Source organism: Rana temporaria, chromosome 4, assembly GCF_905171775.1.
Source record: "Rana temporaria chromosome 4, aRanTem1.1, whole genome shotgun sequence".
NCBI lineage: Eukaryota > Metazoa > Chordata > Amphibia > Anura > Ranidae > Rana > Rana temporaria.
Window position 1 is genome coordinate 319308526 of NC_053492.1, and position 27495 is coordinate 319336020.

General features: G+C 43.0%; 1 protein-coding gene across 1 annotated transcript in view; it reads right to left on the bottom strand.

Annotated features, from left to right (window-relative positions):
* Window positions 1–27495, bottom strand: part of PGBD5 (piggyBac transposable element derived 5) — a 205417-nt gene that overhangs the window by 104419 nt on the left and 73503 nt on the right. The window contains exons 2-3 of the mRNA XM_040350678.1: window positions 17335–17762; window positions 3063–3197 (exon numbers count right to left, since the gene is read on the bottom strand). Of these exons, the coding sequence (XP_040206612.1) occupies window positions 3063–3197; window positions 17335–17762 (563 nt within the window). The remainder of the gene's footprint in view (window positions 1–3062; window positions 3198–17334; window positions 17763–27495) is intronic.

Here is a 27495-nt window from a genome sequence, read left to right on the forward strand (position 1 = left end):
ATTTACACCCCTCTATATACACATATACACACATATATATATATATATATATATATTTGTATTTCTTTAAATAACAAACACGTTATATTTAGCTCTGCACAATGGTTTTGCACAAAGCGGCCCTGTTTCCCCTCCGGTACTCTCTGCTCCTTCTCTGCTTGGCGAGTCACCACAGTAAGCGGTTTCCTATGGTGGCACACCTTATTCCTGAGCCGGGCTGTGTGCATCTATTGACGCACACAACGTGCCTCTGCCCAATGCTCCAGATGGGCACAGTGCTGGATCATTCCAGGTTAGCATTTGGGTGGGGGAGTTGGGGGGGTTGGGGGAATAATTAGTGGAAGTTTTTTTTACTTTGTAGCGCCCTGCTCCTGATGACCAGGCGCTATGTTTAAATTTAGTGGGTGTCTGAGCTGGTAGTTGGCTCGGCCTAAGGTTATATCAGCCTCTGTTCCAGCTATGGCTGTGCTTGGATGGTTTTCCCATTGTTTGCCTGTAGGTGGCATTACCACCACAGGCCAATGTTGGAACACAGGCAAACCAGAGTGCATTGGGTATCTTTTCCCCGGGAACAGCCCAGTGGGAGTGGTCTCCCCGCTGGGCATGCTGGGGAAGGATACTTAAGGGGCAGACGCCATTTTTCTGGGTCCTTTTTGCCTCGTGGCCCTCCTGGCTTGAGGCATGTGATGTTCCATTTTCAGCCCCGGGACCACGTTGGCCCGAGACTGCATTTTTGCCAGGTAGGCCCAGTCATATTGACTGTGGCCTGCACCTTGAAGGTGATCTTGTGCTGTCTGTTCTGCGGGAGGAAGCCACTCAATGGAGGAATTCAGCGGAGGACCTGTCCTGGAGAGGGCCAAGCGGAAGGCTGGTATCTCGGGAGAGGCCTGTTAACTTCATTGGAAAATGCACCGTATTCTTTGATGCCTTACAATGTTGCCGGGTTGGCTTAAAGGCTCTAAACTGTACGGCTGGAGATCCGGGTACTAAATCCTGTGGCAGAGGATTCTTGAACACTTTGTTTCTACTCTGAAAGAAAGGTCTGTGGCAGAGACTGTATTCTTTTTGTCCGTGCATCATCCTGGCTGCTAGGCCAGTGAGAGAGGCCCATCTGGGTGAGCAATACCCACTCTGAGGAAAGTGGTGACTTTTGAAACCATAGAAGTTCCCAGTGATCTGCATCGTGTGCCTGAACCATCCCCTAACCCTCCGCCCCTATACCTATACAAGTTTGTGTGAAAAAAAAACTGACAGAAAAGGGATTTACAACTTGTGTGGACATTGAAGTTTCTTAGACTCTCATCTCATCCCCTAGACCAGTGGTCTCCAAACTGCGGCCCGAGGGCCGGATGCGGCCCTTTGCTTGACATTATCGGGCCCTTGGGGCACTATCCCTCCCACTGATACGAGACACTATTCTGCCATCTGACACCGACAATGGAGCACCATTTCTTGCACTGACACAACTAATAGAGCACTATTACTCTCTATGATACCAGCAATGGGGCACTATTCCTCCCCCTAATACCAGATGTTCACTAACAATGATGCTAGGAAAATTTCTACTCCCGCTGGTCAAAGTCCGGCCCTCCAAGAGTCTGAAGGACAATAAACTGGCCCTTTGTTTAGAATGTTTGGAGACCCCTGCCCTAGACAACGAAGAGCAAGGTAACGTGCAAGACCCAAAACTAAACCAGCAGCTCCTATGGGGGTAGTGCTACAATTTTAATGTATTAAGTTACAAAAACCTCCTGTCTTTAGAACCACTTTAACGTTCACAGCTTTAAATTTTCTGAACTGCCTTTAACCACCTCACCCCTGCCATACAGACAAATGACAGTGGGGCGGGGTGCTCCCCACTCTCGATGTGTTCGCCAATCAGCAGCATGCTGTGTCACCGGAACAGGTCACATCCCCGATCTCGGAAATGAGTAGATGACGCAGCTCCATTTGACACAAACAGCAGAACAGACAGCAGGACTTGGCCTCACCCCCAGCTCCTGTGTCACTGGATTTGATTGACAGCAGTGGAAGCCAATGGCTCCTCCCTGTCGCTGGAAAGATCGGGTTCAGTAAGTACAAGGGGGGCTCTAGGGGGCTGCTGCACTACAGATGTTTTTTTACTTTAATGCATTAAGATGAAAAACCTAGAGGGTTTACAATCCCTTTAAGCTAATTCAGAATTCAGAGATTGTACTTTCTTGTCCAACGCAGTCAGAATATTGACATGTTGAATGGTTTGTTGAATGCAGAGTCTTAACTTGAGACCAGAGAGTCAGGAGTTTGTCTTTTGGGACTGAGCAGTGTCTAGGAAAAGACAAAGTGTTGGTTCCGGTGCTGATTTCTGAAGGTTTAGGATCCAACAGAACCTTTGAAGAGTCTGAACCATCTTATGGACATTGGCAGACAGGGCTTGAGCTGACTCTTCTCTCAGCAAGAGGTTGTCCAATCATTCCATGATGTTAATGCCCAATGAACACAGCAGAACAACCACAGAGGCTAGCACCTAGATGATTACTTGAGGTACAGTGGACAGACCAAAGGCAAAAGGCAAAGAACATGTAGTGTTGTGTACCCACAGCAAAATGCAGATAGGCTGGGTAACATGCATTAGTTCTAATTGTTTCAAATTGTTTCAAAACTGAATTATCTATCAGGATGCATACAGGTTCCTTGTCCATATCCCTGGTCCACGCCCCCAATGTTTGGCAAATGTAAATGACAGAATTGGTAGATTACAGGACAGGGTATCCTAGGGAGAATAAGGACTTAAAAGAGGTTTACAGTCTCTTGTCCATAAGATCCTTAAACACTAGGATGTTTGTGACTGAAATAGTCAGTGTTTTGTAAAGGCAAGAAAAGAGCCCACAAATAATAAAAGCCTCTCTAATAGGAAATTGCTCAGCAACACCATTGGGGGGGGGGGGGGGGGTAGTCTGTCAAAAGTAGACCAATCACCATACAAGAGTATGCAGTATTTGCTGGGAAATGTGTATAGATTATATCTGGAGAATAAGGATTCTGTTTAGTGACACTTAAAATACACTAGGCAAACCACTCACCTGACATATGAAGCCTGTGGAAGAACACTGTCGAACCCAAAGGCTGAATTTTCTCTTTTTCCTTTTACGAAGTTCCCGTTCAGTACAAGTAGCAATAAATACTGGATCTTCATCAATTAAAGGTTCATGAAGCACCTGAAAAACATCAAAAGAAATGTAATAACATGAACATTCTATTTCTAAAATGTATTTCTACAGAGTAAACAATACAGCATTACAATGGTCACCAGCTCAAATAGAGCATTTTCTTTCCAACAGGGATATAGACACCAATAAAACAAAAAGCATAAAAGTGAAAAATAGTTAATGTAATATTTATCTAAAGTTTTAATAGTTTTACGATTGTTGTGCCATACTATTTTATTAGCCACTTAAAAGTGTTCGTAAACCTTTGAACAAAGCATATCTTTCTATAGTATATACTCCAAACCACTCAGTGATAATAGTGATAATAGTCTATGCTGAATCGACAGCGCCCCATCCAGCACACAGCAGGTAAATGACAGCATCAGCTGTATAAATTTCCCTATGATTCTGTGTTCGGTGGGAAATGTGCATTCCCTCAACTCAGGTTTCAGGTTTCACTGAGCTCTGTGCTCTAGTTGTGCAGTGTGTGTGACGTCAGATCATCGTTCTCTGCCTTCTACTGGTAAGAAAAAGCCTTTTATCTGAGTGTTTTAAGACGATGTAGAGAAGAGTGCATATCAACAGGTACAACTTATGTAGGAAGATTTGTTTCATCCTTGTGTATCACCTGAGTATATAGTAGTGTATGAACCACAGCAATTTTTTAATTTCCACTGTTTATTTGGCAATAACTTTGCATGACCCAAAAGGGGAATTCTCGCTTTAAGTCCTCTTTCCCTCCTCTTCTGCCACATTTGGTATGCCATTTTTTGGGAGGGGGAGCGGGTACCTAATTATGAGAATGCCCATTCCCACTTCTGCTCAGATTGCTAAGGCGATCCAAATGGAAGCTCTCCTTTCCCCTTCCCTCCCCACAGTCTTCTGGGACACATCATAGGTCCCAGAAGACATGGGGACCATTCACAAAGAGCTGTGAAGCTGAAAGCTGTATTGCTGGCTGCCCACAGTTAGGATGCCTGTACTGGGAACCAGAAGGCTAATGAAGAACTAGCCCAGGTAAGGATGGCACTGGATCCCTGGACAGATAAGAGTCCTTTTATTAAAAATCAGAAGCTACAGATTTGTAACTGCTGACTTTTTTTTAAAGGTATACTTTTTATTGTTTACAAACAAACAGATAAAAACATAAATGCATATATGCGTACGCACATATCCTCCATCAGCACTGGTATGGTCAGAGCACCATTTATTTTTGGTGGTGCTAATCCTAGTTGTCGTAGTATGAAGGAGATTTGTGTAGTACGTGGATACAAGTTTAGTGTGAGACGGGTCAGTCAATAAGCGTTCGGGTGGGGAGGGTTGGATATCTCTGTTTCGGAGGCCAAACTGTGTCGAATCGGTACAGCGTATCTGCAGATATCAGAAATAGGGCATAAGAGGAAGGCCCTAGTCCCTGCAAAATTCGACAAAGGATCGAAAGCCGTTCACTGTAAATAGGTGGGAAATCAATCTAACTCCCCGCTTGAACCAGAACTCACCGTCTGTTCCTACGGAAGAATTCTGGTAGACCCGGGTTACCCCATAAGGGGGCATTAGGGGAATATGTTTTATGCATACTGGACGGCAGTAGTTTTGAGAGTTTAAATATTCGTAGGGTCATTGAGAGAACTTTCGTACCCTCTCTTTCCCTAGTGGAGAGACGATGTATTAGATTTTGGAGAGATTTATAGGAACCAAAGGTAGCTGCCTCCAATGCTGTTGCTGCATTGTTCTCCTCGGGATACCACCAGTGTGCATGGGCCAGCTGTGAGGCCACATAATAAGTTTGAAGGCAAGGGAGCGCCAATCCCCCCTCCAAAATAGGTAGTTGTAGCGTGTCTTTTGCTATTCTAGCTACCCCTCCTCCCCAAATAAATTTAATAAGAATCGTATCAATTTCCTTAAACTTGTTTTTGGGGATGTATATTGGGGAGTGTGACGGTATCGGTATGACATCCCCGTCAAGCATTCCCTCCTCTCCATACAAGAACATCACAGGATCATCCACACATGAGTCAAGATTGAATGCTGGAACCAAGACTGATTTATTGGCAGCTTGCTGCTGGTTATAAATACAGTTTTACAAGCTAAATCCTTAATCAAGGAACAATGGGAGCTCCACCCCCTTTTCACACACTCAGGAGTTTCTCATACAGAATATAGCCAGACAATTCGAAGCCGACCTGAGACACATTTTCTTTAAATAATGACATCAGGGAAGTTAATTACAAGGTGTACAGAACACATTAGCTGGGCAGCCTGGCACCGCATAATGAAGCAATCAGAATACATAACATGATTCACCTCTAATCACAGTAAACAGGTTTAACATCCCTTTGAAATAAGGAGCTAGCTGCAGACGGGTCATTAACATGTCAATAGCTTGTAACACATGAATCCATTTTACCTCTAACCCACAATTTAACCAAGCAGGGAGAATTAGACTGAGACATATAGGCAAATGCATCACAATGGCCCCCCTTTTTCTCCCTGCTACGGCAAACCCGGTTGGACCTTCCCTGGTCCAGTAGGGTTGACGGGTTCAGAGCTTTTAGTCCGAGGTTAACTCCGTTTGGCGTGACTGACCTCCCTTGGTAACTGCTTCCGACTCAGGTATGCCACCGGGTCGTCAGATCACACGCCGGTCAGTCCCCAAGTCTTTGTGCGATCTGCAGAGTCACCAGAAGTCAGGGTGAAGACGGCGAATGGGTCTGTGCGCCGCCGTCTAGATGTCCCGCTATGGGAGGGGCAGGTTATGGCTCTGAAGTGACAATCACAGGAGATTCATAAAAAGGAAAAGTTATATTTGTTGAAATGCTGTAGCACTGGTGCTCAGAGTCCGGGGGGGAGGGGGAATCAGAGCCCCATAAGGTCAGCCACCCCCTGCTCCCTCCGCAGCCGCCGGTTCTCCTCTTGGAGCTTCTCCAGCTCCATCTCCAGTTCATGGAGCCTGGGGGGGTCGGCCTGCTGTGACCTCAGGCGGTGGTTCTCCTCCTCCATGCGGCTTATGCACTCCTCCAGCTCCATGTATTCACGGATCAGCTCCTGCTTGCTCAGGTCCTGCAGGCTTTCCACGTGGTCCTTCATCATCAGGAACTGGGTGGTGGTGTAAGGGGCCACCGGTGGGCCCTTGGCGAACATCTCGGCCTGCATCTGGGGCGCCCGCTGCGATTCCATCTCCTCCAGTCGCTTCTTCTCCTCCCAGGTCCGCTGGTTATATGACTTCCAGGACCTCTTCTTCTTGGAGGGTAGCTGGCGGTGCCTCTTTCTGCCCAGCCCCCTCCAAGGCCCCTCCGGCTCACGGCTGTCGCCCATGACCAGCTGACAATGGTGTTCCCTGTTGTCCGTAATAACAGATTGTACCATGAGGGCTTCGTAAGGGGTGCTCAATGGTTCTTCCTGACCCAGCTCCTGGGGATCCCAAGCCGAGTCTACACAATGGGCTGCTGCTGGTGGGCGGTACCCAGGTTGAGACCAATTTGATCTGGTGTTGTCATTCAGGGGGCAATTCTGCTTGAAGTGACCCAACTGTTTGCACCGGAAGCAGCGTTGTTCGTTGTCCTCCTGGCGTGGATAGCGAGGGCTCGATGTCATCGGTCTGTTAGGCGGTTGGTATCTAGCGGCTGGTGGGTGTGAGGGCGCCGTTGGTCGTGGAGGTTGTACCCGTGGTGTGACCTGGTTTGTCTTGCGAGTATCCGCATATTCATCCGCCAACTTCGCGGCCTCTGGTAGAGTCATGGGCCTGCGATCTCTCACCCAATCTTTGACATCCGTCTGGATGTGATTGTAAAATTGCTCCAGGAGCATTAGTTGCAAAATGTCCTCTGCGGTGGTGGCCTGGCTGCTGTTAACCCAGTTAGAGGCCGACAGGGACAACTGGCATGCCCATTCCGCGTAAGAGTCTTTCGTGGTTTTGCGTGAGTCCCTGAACTTCTGTCGGTGGGACTCTGGGGTTACTGCATAACGAGCTAGGAGCACTTCTTTAACCCTGGCGTAGCTATGGATATCCTGATCTGGCACGGTCCGGAAAGCATCAGAAGCTTTGCCTGACAGTTTGCCTGACAATATTGCAACCCACTCTCCTCTAGCTATTCGGTGCAGGTTACATTGTCGCTCAAAATCCGCCAGGAAGTTATCAATCTCACAATCCTTTTCATCAAAAGCTTTAAAAGCGCTAAACGGAATCTTCCTTGCGTCTGCTGTGCTGTACTCACTGTTTGGAGAATGTGCGGCTGCTTGTTGGACTGCTGCCAGTTTTAACTGTAGCTCTGCGTTTACTAACAGGTCCATCACTTTCAGCACCACATCCGGCTTTGGGTTCGGGCCGAACCACGCTAGCTTCTCTCTCATTAGCTTGTTGGCTGGTGATTCCTCTTCCTGAATCACTGGTGTCTCCATCTCTTGTACTGCTGGCGTTGCTGCAATCCCGTTCTCCTGGTCTAGCTCCATTAATTCTGCTATGATGACCCGCTTGGTTTTGTTGCTAGCAATCCTTCCACGAACTTCTAGTAGTTCTTTCAGTGTATTTCTTTTAAGCAGGGTGTAAGCCTTACATTCACTGTTCCCAGTGTCTGCTTGGAATCCTGGTGTAAGGGAGAGTAGAAGGGAAAATCCCGCCGCTGCCAACCAGTTTGTGACGGTATCGGTATGACATCCCCGTCAAGCATTCCCTCCTCTCCATACAAGAACATCACAGGATCATCCACACATGAGTCAAGATTGAATGCTGGAACCAAGACTGATTTATTGGCAGCTTGCTGCTGGTTATAAATACAGTTTTACAAGCTAAATCCTTAATCAAGGAACAATGGGAGCTCCACCCCCTTTTCACACACTCAGGAGTTTCTCATACAGAATATAGCCAGACAATTCGAAGCCGACCTGAGACACATTTTCTTTAAATAATGACATCAGGGAAGTTAATTACAAGGTGTACAGAACACATTAGCTGGGCAGCCTGGCACCGCATAATGAAGCAATCAGAATACATAACATGAGTCACCTCTAATCACAGTAAACAGGTTTAACATCCCTTTGAAATAAGGAGCTAGCTGCAGACGGGTCATTAACATGTCAATAGCTTGTAACACATGAATCCATTTTACCTCTAACCCACAATTTAACCAAGCAGGGAGAATTAGACTGAGACATATAGGCAAATGCATCACAGGGAGTTACCCAGTATATATAGAAAACGCGGTAAAAAGATCATTTCTAAAATATTTATTCTACCCAACAACGTCAGGGGAAGAGTGGCCCAGATCTTAAGTGTATTCCTCATTCTATGAATGAGTGGATCTAAATAAATTTTGGTGTATGAGGAGATAGACTGCTGTATCTCAATACCTAGATAGCGAAAGGTATGTACGATCTGTAATGGACATGAGGGTGGTAGTGTAATTGGGGAGGATTGGTCCAGCATAAACAACAGGGATTTGTCCCAGTATACTTGATAGCCAGAAAAGTGCCCAAAGCGCAGAATAAAATACAGTAGAGTGGGGAGTGATGGCTAGGGGTCCGCCAAATAAATCAACATATCATCCACTTATAAGGATAGCTTTTCTTCCAGGCCCCCAGTCCCACAACCTCCCCACTAGATCTGATCAGCGCTGCTAGTGGTTCTATCGCCAGCGCAAATAGTAGTGGCGACAGAGGGCACCCCTGTCTGGTACCCATACGTATCATAAAGGGGTCGTAAATGGTTGTATTTAATCTTAATCTAGGTTTGTAGTATAGTAACCAAACCCATTTAATAAACGTGTTCCCAAATCCGAATTTTGTCAAGCCTTCCATTAGATACTGCCACTCCACCGAATCAAAGGCCTTATGAGCATTCAGGGCTAAAACAGCCCTGGAGCCCATTGTGTCATGAGTGGCCTGCATGTTGGTAAAGAGCCGCCCTAAATTAATGGAGGTAGATCTGCCAGGGATAAATCCTGTCTGATCCGCTCCAATGACAGTAGTAATGACCGTGTTTAATCTCTGGGCAAGTACTTTGGCTAAGATTTTAATATCCAAGTCGCAGAGAAGATGGTTCTTGTGAGGTTTGGGGATAAAGACAATCAGCGCCTCAGACATTGAGAGCAGTAGCTATCCCGTTATCAGGGCATAGTTGTAAACCCTGAGGAGATGTGGGATCAGTAGCTCTCTATATTGTGTGTACCATTCTATAGGGAATCCATCCAACCCTGGCGTCTTATTTCTAGCAAAGGATCGGATGACTTTTCCTATTTCTTCAGGGGGCCCTGATGGAATATAGAGTAGAGTAGAATGTAACAAAAGCCTCTACTAGACATGTGCACTGCCAAACAAATCGTTTTTTTCGCTTATGTTATTTTCGTTTTTTTTTATTTTTTTGGAAATTCGGGAAAATCAAAAACAATTTTTTTTCCGTTTTTGTTTCATTCGTTTTTTGCTTTTTTCGTAAATTCGTAAATTCGGGAAATTCAAAAATTCTGAAATTCCGAATTCAGAATTTTCGGATCTCCGAAAAAAGCAAAAAACAAATAAAACGAAAAAAAACGAATGAAACGAAAATTATATTTTTTTTTCGGAAATTCAAAAAAGTCGGAAAAATTCAGAAATGAAAAAATTCCACAATTTCGAAAACATTTTATTTTTCGAATTTTTCATTTTCGAAATTTCGAAAATGAAAAATTCCAAAATTCGAAAAAGAAAAGTTAAAAAAATTCGAAAATGAAAAATTCGAAAATTCGGAATTTCGAAAATTATAAATTTCGAAAATTCATAAATTCGAAATTTCTAAAATAAAAAAATCGTAAATTCGAAAAATTCGAAAATTCGAAAATTGAAAGTTCGAAAATGCAGAATTTCTAAAATTTTAAAAAAAAATCGAAAATTCGAAATTTCTAAAATTTAAAAAATCGAAAATAAAAAATAAAAAATTTGAAATTTCTAAAATTCGGGATTTTTAAAATTTAAAAAAAACAAAAATGTTTCGTATTTCCGAAAACCTAAAATTCGGAAATACGAAAATTCGGAAATTTAAAAATTCGGAAATACGAAAATTCGGAAATTAAAAATTCCGAAATTCGGAAATTAAAAATTTCGGAAGTCCGAAAATTCAGAAATTGAAAAATTCGGAAATACGAAAATTAAAAAATTCGGAAATTCGATTTTTCGGAAATACGAAAATTGGATTTTTCGGAAATTCGAAATTTTCGGAAGTCCAAAAATTCGGAAATAAAAAATTCGTGAAAACGAAAATTTGAAATTAACGAATTTCTGAATTTTCGTTAAAAAACGAATTAGAAACTAAACGAATTGCACATGTCTAGCCTCTACTACCTCCTTTGTCTGTTCCACTACTATGCCCTCCGAGTTCTGATTTCTAGGGATGCTGCATGGCTGATAGCCTGGTCTAGACAGGTAGGCTACTATTTTTGTCTCCAAATTTGAAGAGTTGCTGATTTTCATATACCATTTTTTTCTGGGTGTGCTCGAGTAGTACCATGTCTAATTCCCTGGCCTTGTGTCGCCAGGCAGCATATTTTTCATGTGTAGGGGATACAGAGTAGGCCACCTCTGCCACTCAAAGCTCCTGCTCCACATCTACCAATCTGGAGTGAAATGCCTTGCAGGCCTGCCCTATGACCACAGCAAACGAGCCATGCATGGTAGCCTTGAAGGCATCCCAGACCACAGGGAGGGATGCGCTGTTTAGTAGTAGCCCAATAGGAGTTCAGGTCAGCCGTTCCCCGATCTGTGACAGCCTGGTCTGCCAGCCACAGCGGGTTTAGCAGCCACACCCGAAAAGGTGAGCGATATCCCCAAAGCTAGATCCACCAACAGTGGAGAGTGATCAGACACCGCCCTAGGGAGATATCTGACATTGCTCACCATGCCGAGTAAATCAGATTGGGTCAGATAAGTGCCTAAGGGAGTGGGGGGTACAGTGGAGCATCGAAACCTGTCTAGAGAGTTGTCAAGGTCTGTGTTATAATCTCCAGCTATCAATAAAGGACCTTCTGCAATTCCTAGGATGGAAGTGAGTACATGATCAAAGAATTGTTTGGTGAAGTGCGGTGGGGAATATAGGCTAGCCCCCGTGTATGGTTTACCAAGGAGTTCTAACACCACAATTACGTAGAAGCCATTGGGATCTAGCCTAATATGCTTAATAGTACCAGAAGCTGATTTAGCTATGAGAATAGATGTGCCTCGGGAGTATGTGGAGCACGTGGAGTGGAGGGCGTAGGTTATTTAGCCCTCTTTAGCGCCATTACCCTGGAGCCGAGTAGGTGAGTTTCCTGGAAAAGGATCACTTGCGGATTGTGTCCTGCCAGGTACTCAAACATCACTGAACGTTTAACCTTGGAGTTAAGCCCCCTAACATTCCATGAAATTACGCATAGTTCAGACATAGCCATGCAATGTATACCATAAAGAATAATACTTTCTGATGTGAACCAGGTATAAAAGACCTGCAACCTCAACCTAGCATGAGTTTCTGAGAACAACACATAGATAAGAAGGTATAGTATTTCTCTTACACCTGTAGACTGGATACCATGATGACCGATCAAAAACCATGGGGGAAAAAAGACACAAAAAATTCCCGCAAAGGGAACTATGGTAGGTGACCTGAGCCCTATAGGAAGTGTCAGTTATCTCAGTAGGATATCATCAAGGATATTGCTATGACAGCCATCCAGGAGTAACCTTGTCTGGTGAGTGGTGGACAGCATGGGGGGATTGGTCATCAGTCACTCGAATAAGAAGTGTCGGAGAGAAGGAAAAGAAGGGGGTTATCATGGGTGAACAAGCTTTCTCTGTGACTAATCTTGTGGATTTGTGCTCATAAAAAAAGGGGGGATGAAGTCTGTGAAGAATAACTGAAGGTTAGTGAGGCGGAGATCTTCGTCGCTGGTGTCGTGGATCAGGAGGGCCTAATGAATCCACCCAGTGGGCCGCTTCTTTCGGAACCGTGAAAAAGTAGGCCTTTCCATTATGGATGACCCATAGTCATGCAGGGTATAGCATACCATAGGGCATTTGTAGGTCTCGCAGTCTCCTTTTAATGGCCAGGAAGGTAGCCCTTTGTTTTTGCTTGGCCGCTGAGAAATCAGGAAAGATAGTGATACCATTGCCATTGTGTCAGAAGAGGCTTCACTCGCTGGTGGCGCTGTTGGTCCTATGGATTGCACTAATAGTGTCCACCAGCAGGTGTCCTCTTGCAGCCAGTATCTTTGATAGAGGATTTCACCTGCTGGTGGTAATGCCTGATCCATGGGCCGTAGTACCGGCGTCCACCAGCAGGTGTATGCCGGCAGTGTGGGGCAGGCTGCACTTCCTCTGCTCAGCTGTCACATGAGGACAATCACTGCAGTTCTATAAATACCCGGCGAGCCCTCACATGCTCGCCTTGGTATCTCTCTCATCTGACCTTGACCCTGCTATCCTGACCCTGCATCTGACCCTGAGCCTGCATCTGACCCGTCCTGATCCCTATCCCGGGCCCATCCTGTACCTGTCCCTCCTGTCTCCTGATTACCTTGGATACCTGTCCTCATGTTACCTGATTACTTTGGATCCCTGCTCTGCAGCCTATCCATCTGCCCTCTCCATGTTCCTGTTGGTCTCCAGTCCTTACCCAGCTGCTGATATCCCCTTGTGTATGACCTCAGCCTGGCTTTTACTACGTTTATAGTTATCCTTGGGTCACTGTTTATTGGTTGATTTATTGCACTGTGTCCTGTTGGAGGTGGTTGTGTGTTTGTTCACTTATCTTAATAAATTATTGTATTTTCACCTACGTTTTTGGTCTCCTCTGTGCAGTCACACAGTCTGGTCTACTAGCTTCCCTGACACATTGAAGGATATGCGGCCTTTTGTGCGGGCGGCCCTGAGAACCGCTTCCCTGTCCCTGAAGTGTAGCGGTATGATGAGCATAGCACGTGGGGGTGCCCCAATAGGTGAGGGAACTCTATGTGCTAGTTTTATGGCAAATAGTGGAGAGAAGGTGGAGGCGCCAAAAGTATATGTTAACCACCGCTCCATGAAAGCCTTAGGGGCCGTATTTTCCGAGCCTTCCGGAAAGCCTTAAAAAACGTAGATTACCCCCCCTTAGGCAGTCCTCTGTATCTGTTAACTTATCAGTGGTATACTTTTGGGTTTGGCGTAATTCTCTGACAGAGGCCTGCAAAGGACAGGTATCATCTTCCAAATCTCCTATGCGTTGTTCTGCATTGGTCACTCTATGATGGAGATTGTGCACATCTTGCTTGAGGAAGCACAGATATGATCTGATAGAGTCTATTAGAGTGGTGAGGGAGGAATGGCTGTGCTAAATAGCCTCCATGATTTGTCTTAGGCCGGGTTCACACTAGTCCGACATACGCTCCGACATTGAGAGCTCATGTCGCATGACGTGAGAAAAGCAATGTTTCCCTATGGGAGCCGTCTTAACTGGTCCGACACATGTCGGTGCGACTTTGAAGACGCTCCCTGTACTACTTTGGTCTGACTTTGATCCTACTTCAGCCCATTGAACATCATTGAAGTAGGATCAAAGTCGGAACGCAGTCTTGCACGCTCCGACTTTGACATGCGACATGTATTCTACTGATCTTGAGGGGGAACTCCACACCAAATTTTAACAAAAAAAACGACATGGGTTCCCCCTACAGGAGCATACCAGGCCCATGGGTCTGGTGTGGATTTAAAGGGGAACCCCCCTATGCCGCTTGGTGTTGCCTGGGCTTCTGTCGCCTTCTGCCTTCTCCCTCTGCCTTCTCCTTCTGCCTTCTTCTTCTGCCTTCTTCTTCACTGTTGACACGTCGCTTCCTCCCGCTGTAATGCTGTGTGCGGCGGCTCCCACCGACTTTTATAGGTCTCTCATGACGTCACAGTCCCATCATGCTCCATGCACCCGGAGCATGATGGGACTGTGACGTCATGAGAGACCTATAAAAGTCGGTGCGAGCCGCCGCACACGGCATTACAGCGGGAGGAAGCGACGTGTCAACAGCGAAGAAGAAGGCAGAAGAAGGAGAAGGCAGAAGGAGAAAGCAGAAGGCGACAGAAGCCCGGGCAACACCACCCCCCCCCCCGCCCGCCAAAGACATCGGAGGAAGACCGGGAGGGGGCCGCTGTGAAACAGCTAAAGAAGAAAGCGGCCCCCACCTGGCGGAAGAGAACCAGACGGCGGTGAAGACTGGGACCCCCCCCCCAAGAAGACGTCGGAAGAAGCAAGCCCCCCTCGTGAAAGAGCTAAAGAAGAGGGGGGGGCCCCGGAGCTGACTAATAAAATATTTTAAAAACCTGTGTAGCGTGTTTATTTATTTTTAACACTTTACTTCCAGGTGAATGGGTAGGGGTACGATGTACCCCATACTCATTCACCTACCGTGGGGGGCCGGTATCTAGGGGCCCCCTTGTTATAGGGGGCTCCCAGATTCCGATAAGCCCCCCGCTCGCAGACCCCGACAACCAAGACAACCAACGGCCAGGGTTGTCGGGAAGAGGCCCTGTCCTCATCAACATGGGGGAAGGGTGCTGTGGGGTGGGGGGGCTGCAGTGCGCCCCCCTGCCCCATAGCACCTACCTCCCCATGTTGAGGGCATGCGGCCTGGCACGGTTAAGGAGGGGGGGCGCTCGCTCGTCCCCACCCCCTTTCCTGACCGGCCGGGCTGCTGCTTGGATACGGGTCTGGTATGGATTTTGGGGGGACCCCCCCGCCGTTTTTTCGGCGTAGAGGGGTTCCCCTTTAAATCCTGTGTGAAGTTCCCCCTTAAGATTCATATCAAACACAGTGCCTAATATTGGCAGGGATCCAAGTCGGATCCCTGCTCATTGAAAGTCGGACTTTAAGTCCAGGGCAAAGTAGGATCAAAGTAGTATCCTGTTCATGAAAGTAGGATAGATGTAGGACCAATGTAGGATAAATGTAGGACCAATGTAGGATCAGAGTAGATCCAATGCAGCAGCGCAAAGTAGGATGAAAGTCGTGTAGTATAGTGTGAACCCAGCCTGAGCGTGGGTTCTGCCGGACTTGTGCCCCCATGATCAGCACTGGGTGAGAGAGGTGTTGTGTCCTCAGACTGCGAGATCAGCAGGGGGTCCTCAGGGCTAGAGGCAGGGGGGTTTTATGACTCACCCTTCCCTAGTTTATGTTGCGCTGCCGTGGATGAAGAGGAGGGCTTGCTGTGATTCCTGCCATGAGGCTGGCCGGCGACATGTTGTTGCGGCTCAGATGGAGAGAGCAGGGGAGGGAATTCGGTGACATCTTCTAGCACAGGGCCACATACAGCTTTTGTCTGACGAAAAAACAGAATCGGCTGTCGGAAAGCACTTTACTAACGATCCAAAAATCAGCAGATCGTTCGTTGGACGAAATTTTAAATTTCCGATTTTTGTATTGTGTGTACAGGCCTTTACTCTTATGACTGACACAGGTGTACTTTTAGCTCTCTTGGTTTTAGTTTAGTTTTAGAATTCACAGATCACATAGATCAAAAAGAGTTGTTTTATACTGGTGCTGATGAGTTAAATCACACTCTTCAACCGTGTGATCTCATTAGACCTCATTATTGTTTATTTCCAACTTTGGATTCCCTGACCCATTATTCAGTTTTACTCCTTTGATTAAATGTTCTGTAATTTAAAATAAAAGATCCTTTGGGAAGAGTGGGACTACAGCGGAACAGCTGTGAACTCAAGTGTGCTTTACACTACTCTGGATCTACATTGTGTAACTGTTTGTATGTAGGCTTGTAAAACAGGGCAAAGCAGGCACTTTGCAGAAACCTTTGGGGCTTTTTTTTTCAATGGCAACAAAGTAGCAAATGCATGTTTTATAACATTGGCTGCTATCCCCTTTCAGTTAAATTTGGCCAGTGATTTCCCATATACATTTGCCGATTGTAAAAGGCTGGACCAGGTGACTCTAATGCCCGATCAGCTCTAATTCACTCCTTCCTTCCCTTCTCCCCATAGCAATTTTTTCGCTAATATTTTATTTCTATTTTGTTAATATTAATTCCTATTTGTTTTTATTTTCATTTGTTTTGTTTCTTATTTGTGTTGCATTACAACAAAATGTGCGAGTTGAAAAAAACAAATGCTTTTTTTTCCATGTGCAGGTAACGTTTCCATGTTTTTTTCATGAAACATAATTTTAGTGTGATTTTTAAAGGGGACAGGTTATAAAATAAAATGTATACTTTTTATTTACACCAAAACTATTTTTTTTTTTTTTTTAGTAACCCCAGTGAAAACATTAAATACACATTTTTTTATTTTGTTTACGTCTTTTTGTCAAATTTAAATCAGATGTATTACCTTTGTTATCTTAAAGTGGTTTCTAAACTCAAATGAAATGGAAAAATTCCAATGCCCCCACGTTATCATTCTGGAAGGGGCTGGTCAATTCTGTGATACATCTTTATAAGGCTACTTACAGGGCAAGGGGATGTGACAAAAAGTTTACACAAGTTTGGCAGGCTTGGCTGGACTCATCGTCTACGGTGTGCTGATGTTGCTAATTTATTATAAATGACTCCTGTCCCCTCCTGGGTTTCCTGTGAATAAGGGCATCCTACTGAGGATTGAATGTAGCTGGTATAGGAGGACAAATTGTAATTTATATATTGTATACGGTGCTTATGTAGTTGATTATCGGGACTAGGTGGTTGGTCGGGTTATGGGGTGGGGGGGGCTATGTTAATTTTTTTGGGGGGGGGGATTGGGCCCTGCGTGGCCACTGTCGGGGTAGGTATGTTGCCTACCTGGTGGTATGTTAAGTGTTGTGTTTGTGTTGTCATGTATGAAAACTCAATAAAAAGAATAAAAATAAAAAAAAGTGAAAAAAAACACGTAGGTTTACAACCCCTTTAACCACTTAAGGACCCGCTCATGTATATATAAGTCCTGTTTTTAAAGATGGATATCTCGGTAACGGCAGTAAAAAAATGTTTTTAATCTTGTAAACACCAAATCTAAAAAAACAGGCAAGGTCCTTAAGTGGTTAACGTGAATCTGATGCTCTGTACCAAAAAAAAAAAACTGTAAACATAACTCATTTTTTAAATGTTTCACTTTCTTTGTTTTCAGGTAAATACTGTAAAATATTGAAGAGTAAGATTATTTTATAAAAAAAAGATAATAATATAAAAACTAGCTTTACCTGTGTTTGTGAAGGCCTGAAAGTCGAGTCAAAGCCATTCTGCAAAGCATTAAGGAAGGGCTGAATTTTGTACAGCCCATGGGTTGTTTGGCTGGAGCGAAAGGCCACAATGTGGAAGAACTTCAGGATTTTCTCAAATCTTGATTGCGTCATCGTAAGAGCAATACTCTTGTTGCTATAAAACCCACCACTCCATATACTGAGCACTGACTCGCAGTGATGAGTGCTGGTTGATATCATATAGCCCAGGAAAGCTTTCATTTCTGCAAGAGTGACATCCACCCAAGCATCATCAGATCCAAACCTCTCCTGGTATTTCTTGGCATACATATTTGTTTGTGTCACCATATTTTTAATTACATTGTCAGGGACAAAGAGCTGAAAGAAATCCATTGCGCTGGAAGTAGGTGGCATTTTACGCGTAGGTCCTGCAAATAAACACAAATATAAATTATTATCATAATAAAATAAAATAAATGTATATTACAGAATAAGAGATAAAAAAGTAAATAACTACATTTCTGCTTTTGGCTGTTACTTTAAAACCTAACTCCAAGTTTACGTTCATATTTAATAGATTGTTTGGACCAAGCTGGCCCAAATGAACTACTTCCTTTACTAATAGATGAGCCCACTGTAAATATTACATACAGTACACATTGCTGTGTTCTAGAAGTGATGCAGAGACTTTCGGGCTGCTGTGAGAACAAATTTGAGTCAGGCTACTCGTTCACAGGAATTTTGTATTTTTATCAATAAATACAAGGCTTCCTCTGACTGGCTAAGGTGGAAAGGCTGGCAGGTGGTGTCATAATCTACACCTAAGACAATCACAAGAAGCCTGGTTTCATTAATAAAATGCCTTTATATCCTAATACTGATATTCAGCAATTACCTTAGACTGATCCAACTTGGTTACATCTAACTATTCATATAAATATCACAGGGAAATTACCTTAGACTGGCCCAGCTTGGTTGCATCTAACTATTCAAATATGACAGAGCTGCTGGGGATGTAGAAAATCACTGTAGTAGCCTATGATACATACAATCTGCATTAGTCTCTTCCAAGTGCTGCTAGAGCAATTTGCATTTGTATACTGTACACAGTGTTTGGGCGAGGTGGAGATCATAACAACATCCTCTCTGCCTCATCCGATCAGAGAGCCAAGTGCATAGCGGTTATAATGTTGTCACTGCAGCCACCTGTAACGGAATGACCCGTGACAAACAGAGACTTTGGAAGGATGAGGGGTACTCCTGTACCGGCGTCACCAAGCAGTCTTATGTCTAGGGTCACCTTATGTCCGATAGGGCCATAGGGTGACTGAGAAATGATATCCTAAATTACAGGACAGGGGACATTACTGATAGTTCTTATTGCAGGATCTTGAGATATTGCAAGTTGTTGGTTAATTGTGACCCAACCAGTCAATAGTGACTCATTTCTATGATTAGCCCTGGCTAGTGAGTTGTTAATTGAGTCAGGCTTCTGGAAGACCTTTTATTGTGTGCTATTGATGATAGATGTGTTGTGACTCTAAAGGCCTGTTAAAGGGGTTGTAAACTCTCGTGTTTTTTCATTTAATGCATCCTATACATTAAAGGTGAAAAAACACCTTGCAGTGACCAGCCCCCCATTGTACTTACCTGAGCCCTGAATTTCCCTCGACGGGGACATTTCGCCTCTTCCTCTCCACGGGGTCCCGGCTCTTGATTGGCTAGATTGATAGCAGCAATTGGCTCCCACTGCTGTCAATCAAAACCTATGATGTGGGCGCCAAGGAGGCGGGGCCGAGTCATACATTGACGCCAAATAAATGACTCAAGAGCGCGCCTGCAAGGTAACCCACCGGGAGAGCGTTTCTCCCAGGGGGGGTATCTGAAGCGGAGAGGAGCCGCCAAGGGACCCCAGAAGTCGCTCTGTGTAAAACGAACTGCACAGTGGAGGCAAGTATGACATGCTTGTTATTAAAAAAAAAAAACGATCCTTTACAATCACTTTAAGTCTTACTCTCTGGGCCACGGCTACTACTGGGTGGGGAGCGGAGGAAGATCACTCTGCTAGGGAAGGCAAGAAGATAATCAGGCAGGTGGCTGGCCGAGACCTGAGCCAAGGCTCAGGGGATTATAATGGGGGATTTTAACTACCCAGAAATTGACTGGATTAATGGCACTTCTGGGACAGTTAAAGGACAAAAATTTAAAAACCTATTGCAGGACAATTTTATGGTGCAGTTTATTGAGGCCCCAACTAGGAATGATGCTCTGTTGGACCTGATAATCTCAAACCATGCAGAGCTTATTACTAATGTTCATATAAAGGAACACCTGGGTAGCAGTGATCATAACATGATTTCATTTAATGTTAACTATAAGCAAGAAATACATACAGGAAATATTAAAACACTACATTTTAAGAGAGCAAATTTTCCAAGGATGAGGGCTGCTCTCCAGGACTTGGACTGGGAGGGACTATTGGCACAGATGAACACAGAACAGAAATGGGAATTCTTCAAAAAGACTGTGTGGAACCTCACTGCAAAGTATGTTCCCATGGGCAATAAGTTTAAAAGACTAAAAATAAAACCTATGTGGCTCACGGTCAAAGTTAAAAAAGCTATAAACAATAAGAAAGTAGCTTTTAAAAAATATAAAAATGAAGGAACACTAGTGTTGTTTAAATGTTACAAAGAATATAACAGGATATGTAAAAAGGAAATCAAGGATGCAAAAATTCAAAACGAACGACAGATTGCAAAAGATAGTAGGACAAACCCCAAAAAATTATTTAAATATATTAATAGTAAAAAGGTGAAGTCTGAGCATGTAGGCCCCTTACAAAATAATCTAGAGTGGGTGACTGGGGACAAAGAGAAGGCAAATTTATTAAATGCTTTCTTCAGCTCTGTGTATACAATGGAGCATGGGGGAGCTCATGTCCAAAATGGGGGTGGGAGGGACACAGCCCCAAATCCACAATGGCTCAAAAGTGATATGGTCCAGAAATATTTAGACAGAATAAAGGTGGATAAAGCACCTGGATCTGATGGCATCCATCCACGGATCCTAGGTGAGTTGAGCTCTGTCATTTCAAAGCCACTGTATCTAATATTTAGGGACTCATTAAAGACAGGAATAGTACCACTGGATTGGCGCAGGGTCAATGTGGTGCCCATATTTAAAAAGGGAACAAAGTCTTTACCAAGTAACTATAGACCTGTTAGTTTAACTTCTATAGTTGGGAAGATACTGGAACGTTTAATAAAAGACCACATGGATGAGTTCTTGCTGGAAACAAACTATTTAAGCAGCAGACAACATGGATTCATGAAAGACAGAAGTTGTCAGACAAACCTGATTTCCTTTTATGAAGAGGTAAGTAAAACCCTGGACAGAGGCGTGGCTGTGGATGTGATATATTTGGATTTTGCAAAAGCGTTCGATACAGTTCCGCACACACGGCTCATGTGTAAGGTAAGGTCTACAGGATTGGATATATCAGTTTGTAAATGGATAGAAAACTGGCTGAAAGACAGAATTCAGAGAGTCGTGGTTAATGATTCTTACTCTGAATGGTCCAAGGTTATCAGTGGTGTACCCCAAGGTTCAGTGCTGGGACCCTTACTTTTCAATATATTTATAAATGATATTGGGTCTGAGATCAAAAGTAACATTTCTGTCTTTGCAGATGACACCAAGCTATGCAGTGGAATAACGTCCTTGCAGGATGTCTCCAATTTACAAGCCGACCTCAATGCTCTGTCTAATTGGGCGACTAAGTGGAAGATGAGGTTTAATGTAGATAAATGTAAAGTTATGCACTTGGGGGCTAAGAATATGCATGCATCATACATACTAGGGGGAGTACAACTGGGGGGATCTGTAGTGGAGAAGGATCTGGGGGTTTTAGTTGATCATAAGCTCAATAATGGCATGCAATGCCAAGCTGTGGTTTCCAAAGCGAGCAAAGTCCTTTCTTGTATTAAGAGAGGTATGGACTCCAGAGACAGAGATATAATTTTGCCCCTGTACAAATCATTAGTAAGACCTCATCTGGAATATGCAGTTCAGTTTTGGGCACCAGTTCTCAAAAAGGATATCGGAGAACAGGAGAAAGTGCAGAGAAGGGCAACCAAACTGATAAGAGGAATGGAGGAGCTCAGCTATGAGGAAAGATTAGAAGAACTAAATTTATTCACTCTTGAGAAGAGGAGAATAAGGGAGGATATGATCAACATGTACAAATATATAAGAGGTCCATACAGTGAACTTGGTGTTGAGTTATTCACTTTACGGTCAACACTGAGGACAAGGGGGCACTCTTTACGTCTAGAGGAAAAGAGATTTCACCTCCAAATACGGAAAGGTTTTTTCACAGTAAGAGCTGTGAAAATGTGGAACAGACTCCCTCCAGAGGTGGTTCTGGCCAGCTCAGTAGATTGCTTTAAGAAAGGCCTGGATTATTTCCTAAATGTACAGAATATAACTGAGTACTAAGATTTGTAGGTAAAGTTGATCCAGGGTAAATCCGATTGCCTCTCAGGGGATCAGGAAGGAATTTTTTCCCCTGCTGTAGCAAATTGGATCATGCTCTGCTGGGGTTTTTTGCCTTCCTCTGGATCAACTGTGGGTATGGAGTTGGGTGTATAGGATTGTACTGTGTTTTTTTTTTTTTGTGGTTGAACTGGATGGACTTGTGTCTTTTTTCAACCTGACTAACTATGTAAGGCAGAAGAAGAATGCGACCGAAGCTGAATGGGCATGCACCCGAAACTGAAGAAGTATTCCCTCCGCACCGACCAGCACATGATCATCTGAAAGGGGCACAGATAGTGGAAAAAAATACACCCCCTAAGCTAGTAGGAATGGCGGAGCCGGGGTGTGTAATTCGGATTTTTTTTTTTTTATTCTGCACTGACTGTCTTTTAAATTGCCCCAGTCTCTGTTCAAATCCAATCCAGGGACAAAACCGGGGACAAACTTGATCCAGGGACAGTGTCCTCAATCCGGGGACTGTCCCTGGAAACCGGAGATGTCTGGTCACACTAGGGTAGGGGGCGTGCAATTTGTGTCACTGTCAGCTCGCTCCCACTGTGATCACACACAGCGGGAGCACAGCGGCGGATACCGCAGACTCGATGTTCGCCAGCACCTGCCGATGATCAAGCAGAGAGGCAGAACTATGGTCTGCCTATGTAAAAAGGCAAATCACCATTCTGATAAGAGGGAAGGCATAGATCCTTTGTCTCTGCAATCAGGAACATGGATCCATGTATTCCCAGAGTTAAAGCACCTCCTACACTGTAATAAAGCACAGGCTAGGCACACAGTTTACCCTTTGATTGTCCCTGATGTTAACCCCTTTCCCAGCCAGTGTCATTAGTACAGTGACAATACATATTTTTAGCACTGATCACTGTATTAGTGTCACTGGTCCCCAAAAAGTGTCAGTTAGTGTCTGAATGTTCGCCTCAATATCGCAGTCCCGCTATAAGCCACTGATTATCGGCATCACTAGTAAAAAATAAAAAAATAAATAAAAATATCTCATAGTTTGTAGACGCTATAACTTTTGCACAAACCAATCAATATACGCTTATTGGGATTTTTTACAAAAATATGTAACAGAATGTATTGGATGTGTTTTATAGCAGAAATTAAAAAATATTGTTTTTATCTTTTATTTTTAAATTGTCGGTCTTTTTTCGTTTATAGTGCAAAAAATAAAAAAACCTCAGTGTTGATCAAATACCACCAAAAGAAAGCTCTATTTGTGTGAAAAAAAGAACATACATTTAATTTGGGTACGACCGCACAATTGCCAGTTAAAGTAATGCAGTGCTGTATCACAAAAAATGGCCTGGTCATTAAGGTACCCCCCTTAAATTTTCCGGAGGTCAAGTGGTTAAAGATATACATACAGTGGGGATCAAAAGTTTGGGCACCCCAGGTAAAAATTTGTATTAATGTGCATAACGAAGCCAAGGAAAGATGGAAAAATCTCCAAAAGACATCAAATTACAGATTAGACATTCTTATAATATGTCAAAAAAAGTTAGATTTTATTTCCATCATTTACACTTTCAAAATTGCAGAAAACAAAAAAATGACGTCTGCAAAAGTTTGGGCACCCTGCAGAGTTAATATCTTGTACTGCCCACTTTGGCAAGTATCACAGCTTGTAAACGCTTTTTGTAGCCAGCCAAGAGTCTTTCAATTCTTGTTTGAGGTATCTTTTCCCATTCTTCCTTACAAAAGTCTTCCAGTTCTTTGAGATTTCTGGGCTGTCTGTCAAGCACTGCTCTTTTAAGGTCTATCCATAGATTTTCAATTATGTTGAGGTCAGGAGATTGTGAAGGCCATGGCAAAACCTTCCGTTTACACCTCTTGATGTAATCCCCTGTGGATTTTGAGGTGTGTTTAGGATCATTATCCATTTGTAGAAGCCATCCTCTCTTTAACTTCAGCTTTTTCACAGATGGCATCAAGTTACCATCCAAAATTTGCTGAAATTTTATTGAATCCATTTTTCCTTCTACTCGTGAAATGTTCCCTGTGCCACTGGATGCAATACAACCCCAAAGCATGATTGATCCACCCCCATGCTTAACAGTTGGACAGAGGTTCTTTTCATTCAATTCTGTGCCCTTTCTTCTCCAAACGTACCTTTGCTCATTCCGGCTAAAAAGTTCTATTTTAACCTCATTGGTCCACAGAACTCCAAAATGCATCAGGCTTGTCTTTATGTTCACTTGCAAAGTTCAAACGCTGATTTTTGTGGTGAGGACGTAGAAGAGGTTTTCTTCTGATGACTCTTCCATGAAGACCATATTTGTACAAGTATCTCTTTATAGTGGAATAGTGTACCACAACTCCAGTGTCTGCCAGATCTTTCTGGAGGGATCGTGCAGTCAAACGTGGGTTTTGAATTGCTTTTCTCACAATCCTGCAAGCTGTTCTGTCTGATATTTTTCTTGGTCTTCCAGATCTTGCTTTAACTTCCACTGTTCCTGATGACTGCCATTTCTTAATTACATTCCGAACAGAGGATATTGACATCTAAAACGCTTTGCTATCTTCTTATAGCCTTCTCCAGCTTTGTGAGCGTCAACTATTTTCAGTTTCAGTTTTCTAGACAACTGCTTAGAAGAACCCATGGTGCCGATTGTTGGGGCAAGGTCAGATGAGTGAGTCTGGGCATTTAAAACCTTTGAGATTGACATCACCTGGTCTTCCCAGACAATGATTGAGAACAATCCATGACACTGGCAGGTCTCAGCTTTGCAAAGAGGGCAGTGCATGCTATAAATTCTGCAGGGTGCCCAAACTTTTGCAGACGCCATTTTTTTGTTTTCTGTAATTTTGAAAGTGTAAATGATGGAAATAAAATCTAACTTTTTTAGATATATTATAAGAATGTCTTATATGTAATTTGATGCCTTTTGGAGAATTTTCCATCTTTCCTTGGCTTTGTTATGCACAGTAATACGCATTTTTGCCTGGGGTGCCCAAACTTTCGATCCCCACTGTAGTTGCATAGTCAAGGCCCGTACACATGATCGGATTTTCCGACGGGCTGTTGTTGGAAAATCCTATCGTTTGTATGCACCATCAGACAATTGTTGTCGGATTTTTCGCCAACAAATGTTGGATAGCATGCTTTAAAATTTTCCGACGACAAATGTGTGTTGTTGGATTATCCGATTGTGTGTACACAAGTCCTTCAGACAAAACTCCAAATCACAAACATGCATGCTCAGAAGCAATGCTAACCATAACACAACATTAGCAGAAGTTGCCCAAAGGGTGGCGCTGAAGAGTTGAAAAACCCTGTAGTTTCGTGTTTGTTGGTCGACAATTCTTGGACACAAGTCCATCTAGTTCAACCAAGTATATTTGAATATACTGCACATTTGAACAGTTGCCATCTCTAGCACTATCGTTGGCATTTAAATGGGTGAACTTACAAATCTGTTGTTCTGTATGAGCACTTTACCACTGAATGCCTGTATGCATTTCCATCAGTGGAAGATATACTATATTTGGAATTTAAATACTTGTTACCGTCAGTGTTATTGGCACCTTTATCTACCGTGATAAACTTTTGCCGTGCTGCTTGTGCTTTGCACATGCTCCATAATATGATCTTAATAATTGTGCTATTATACAAAGTACAAGCCTTACCTACATACGCTTTGCCTAATCTAAGGAGTCACGGATAATATTCTGACTAATTCTCTTTGCTGAGCTTTGCTTGATTGTGTCACATCCATCTTTACCTTTCACGTGCTCTGCAATGTGTTATTGACTAATCAGCTGTATACAAGAGTGTGAGACAATTATACAAGCTTTTTTATCTAGTGATTGGATTGTTATCACCTTAAAGAGATATATACTTACCCCTAGATATTACTATAAGTGGATTCTGACTTTAAACTGCTCGGTGGTATGATTAATTAAGAGATTTAATAATCCAGGATGGAAGTTTACATGACTAGTGTTTTATTTTTACTTCTATTAATTCAAACTACCTACTTTTAAAAGGAAGAGGTTAAAGGAGTTGTAAAGGTTTGTTTTTTATTTTCTAAATAGGTTCCTTTAAGCTAGTGCATTGTTGGTTCCCTAACCTTTTCCTTTGATTTCCCTTTAATTTTTTTTTCTTTGTCTGAATTTCTCACTTCCTGTTTCTCCTCAGTAAGCTTGCCCCCATCATCAGAGCTGTTCTGTCTGGGGGTTAGTCAGCGTGCTCGCCCCCTCCCTTGGGACTACATCCCTGCTGGGAGATGCTGTAAACACCGGCAGGGATGTAGTCCCAAGGGAGGGGACGAGCACGCTGACTAACCCCCAGCCAGAATGACTCGGATGATGGGGACAAGCTTACTGGGAGGAGAAACAGGAAGTGAGAAATTCAGACAAAGAAAAAAAGCATTTAGAAGGGAAATCAAAGAAAAAGGTAAATGACCCAACAATGCACTAGCCTAAAGGAACCTATTTAGAAATAAAAAAAAAAACCTTTACAACCCCTTTAAGGTGGCTGTGGGGGCCTTGTCTCTTTTTGATTCAGTTTGTTGTTGTGTTGTTTTTAATTATTTTATTTTTGCAGTTTTTGAATCTATATTTTTGCTATTTGTTGGTTGAACTGGATGTACTTGTCTCTTTTTTCAACCAGAATAATCATGTAACTGTAGCGGTTGGTTGCTACTAGTTACTAACATCCACGAATATTCACCCTGCTGCCAGACATCCATACGTCACACTTGTAGACAATGAACTTTTTTTATTTTGCTTTGTTTTGTTGTTTTATTTGGGGGATTGAACTTGGTTGGGGGTAAGGGATATGGGATGCCCATAGAATAAATTGATTTTTGCAATGTTATAGCGAGAAAAAAATAGAAAAAAATATGTGGTTCAAGGCACAATGAATTATTGGTCTCCATCCCAAATTTGACAGAAAAAGAGAGAGTTTGGTCAGGGGGGCTTTATATGAGGTCACTCACTATGTATACTAAGCATGTGGGATATAAAACACAGTATTGTTTATATAGGTGCTGACAAAAGAGTTTGTTAGGGACTTTGAATTAGACATGTGCAATTCGTTTTGTTTCTAATTCGTTTTTTTACGAAAATTCAGAAATTCGTTAATTACGAATTTTCGTATGTACGAATTTTTTATTAACGAATTTTCGGACTTCCGAAAATTTTGAATTTACGAATTTAGAATTTTTCAATTTCCGAATTTAGAATTTTCGTATTTCCGATTTTTCGTATTTCCCAATTTTCGTATTTCACAATTTTCGTATTTACAGATTTCGAAAATTCGAAATGGAAAAATTCGAAAATTGAAAAATGCGAAATTTGAAAATTGAAAAAATCGAAGTTCGAAATTGAAAAATTCGAAAAAACGAAATTTTCGAATTTTTCACTTTTCCAATTTAGAATTTTTCAGATTTCGAATTTTTCAAATTTAGAATTTATCAAATTTAGAATTTTCGTATTTCCGAATTTCGAAAATTGAAAAATTCGAAATTCGAAAAAATTGAACATTGAAAAAGAAATTAAATTTTGAATTTTTCAATTTCCGAATGTTCATATTTACGAATTTTCGTATTTACAAATTTTCGAAATTGAAGAATTCGAAAATTGAAAAATTTCGAATTT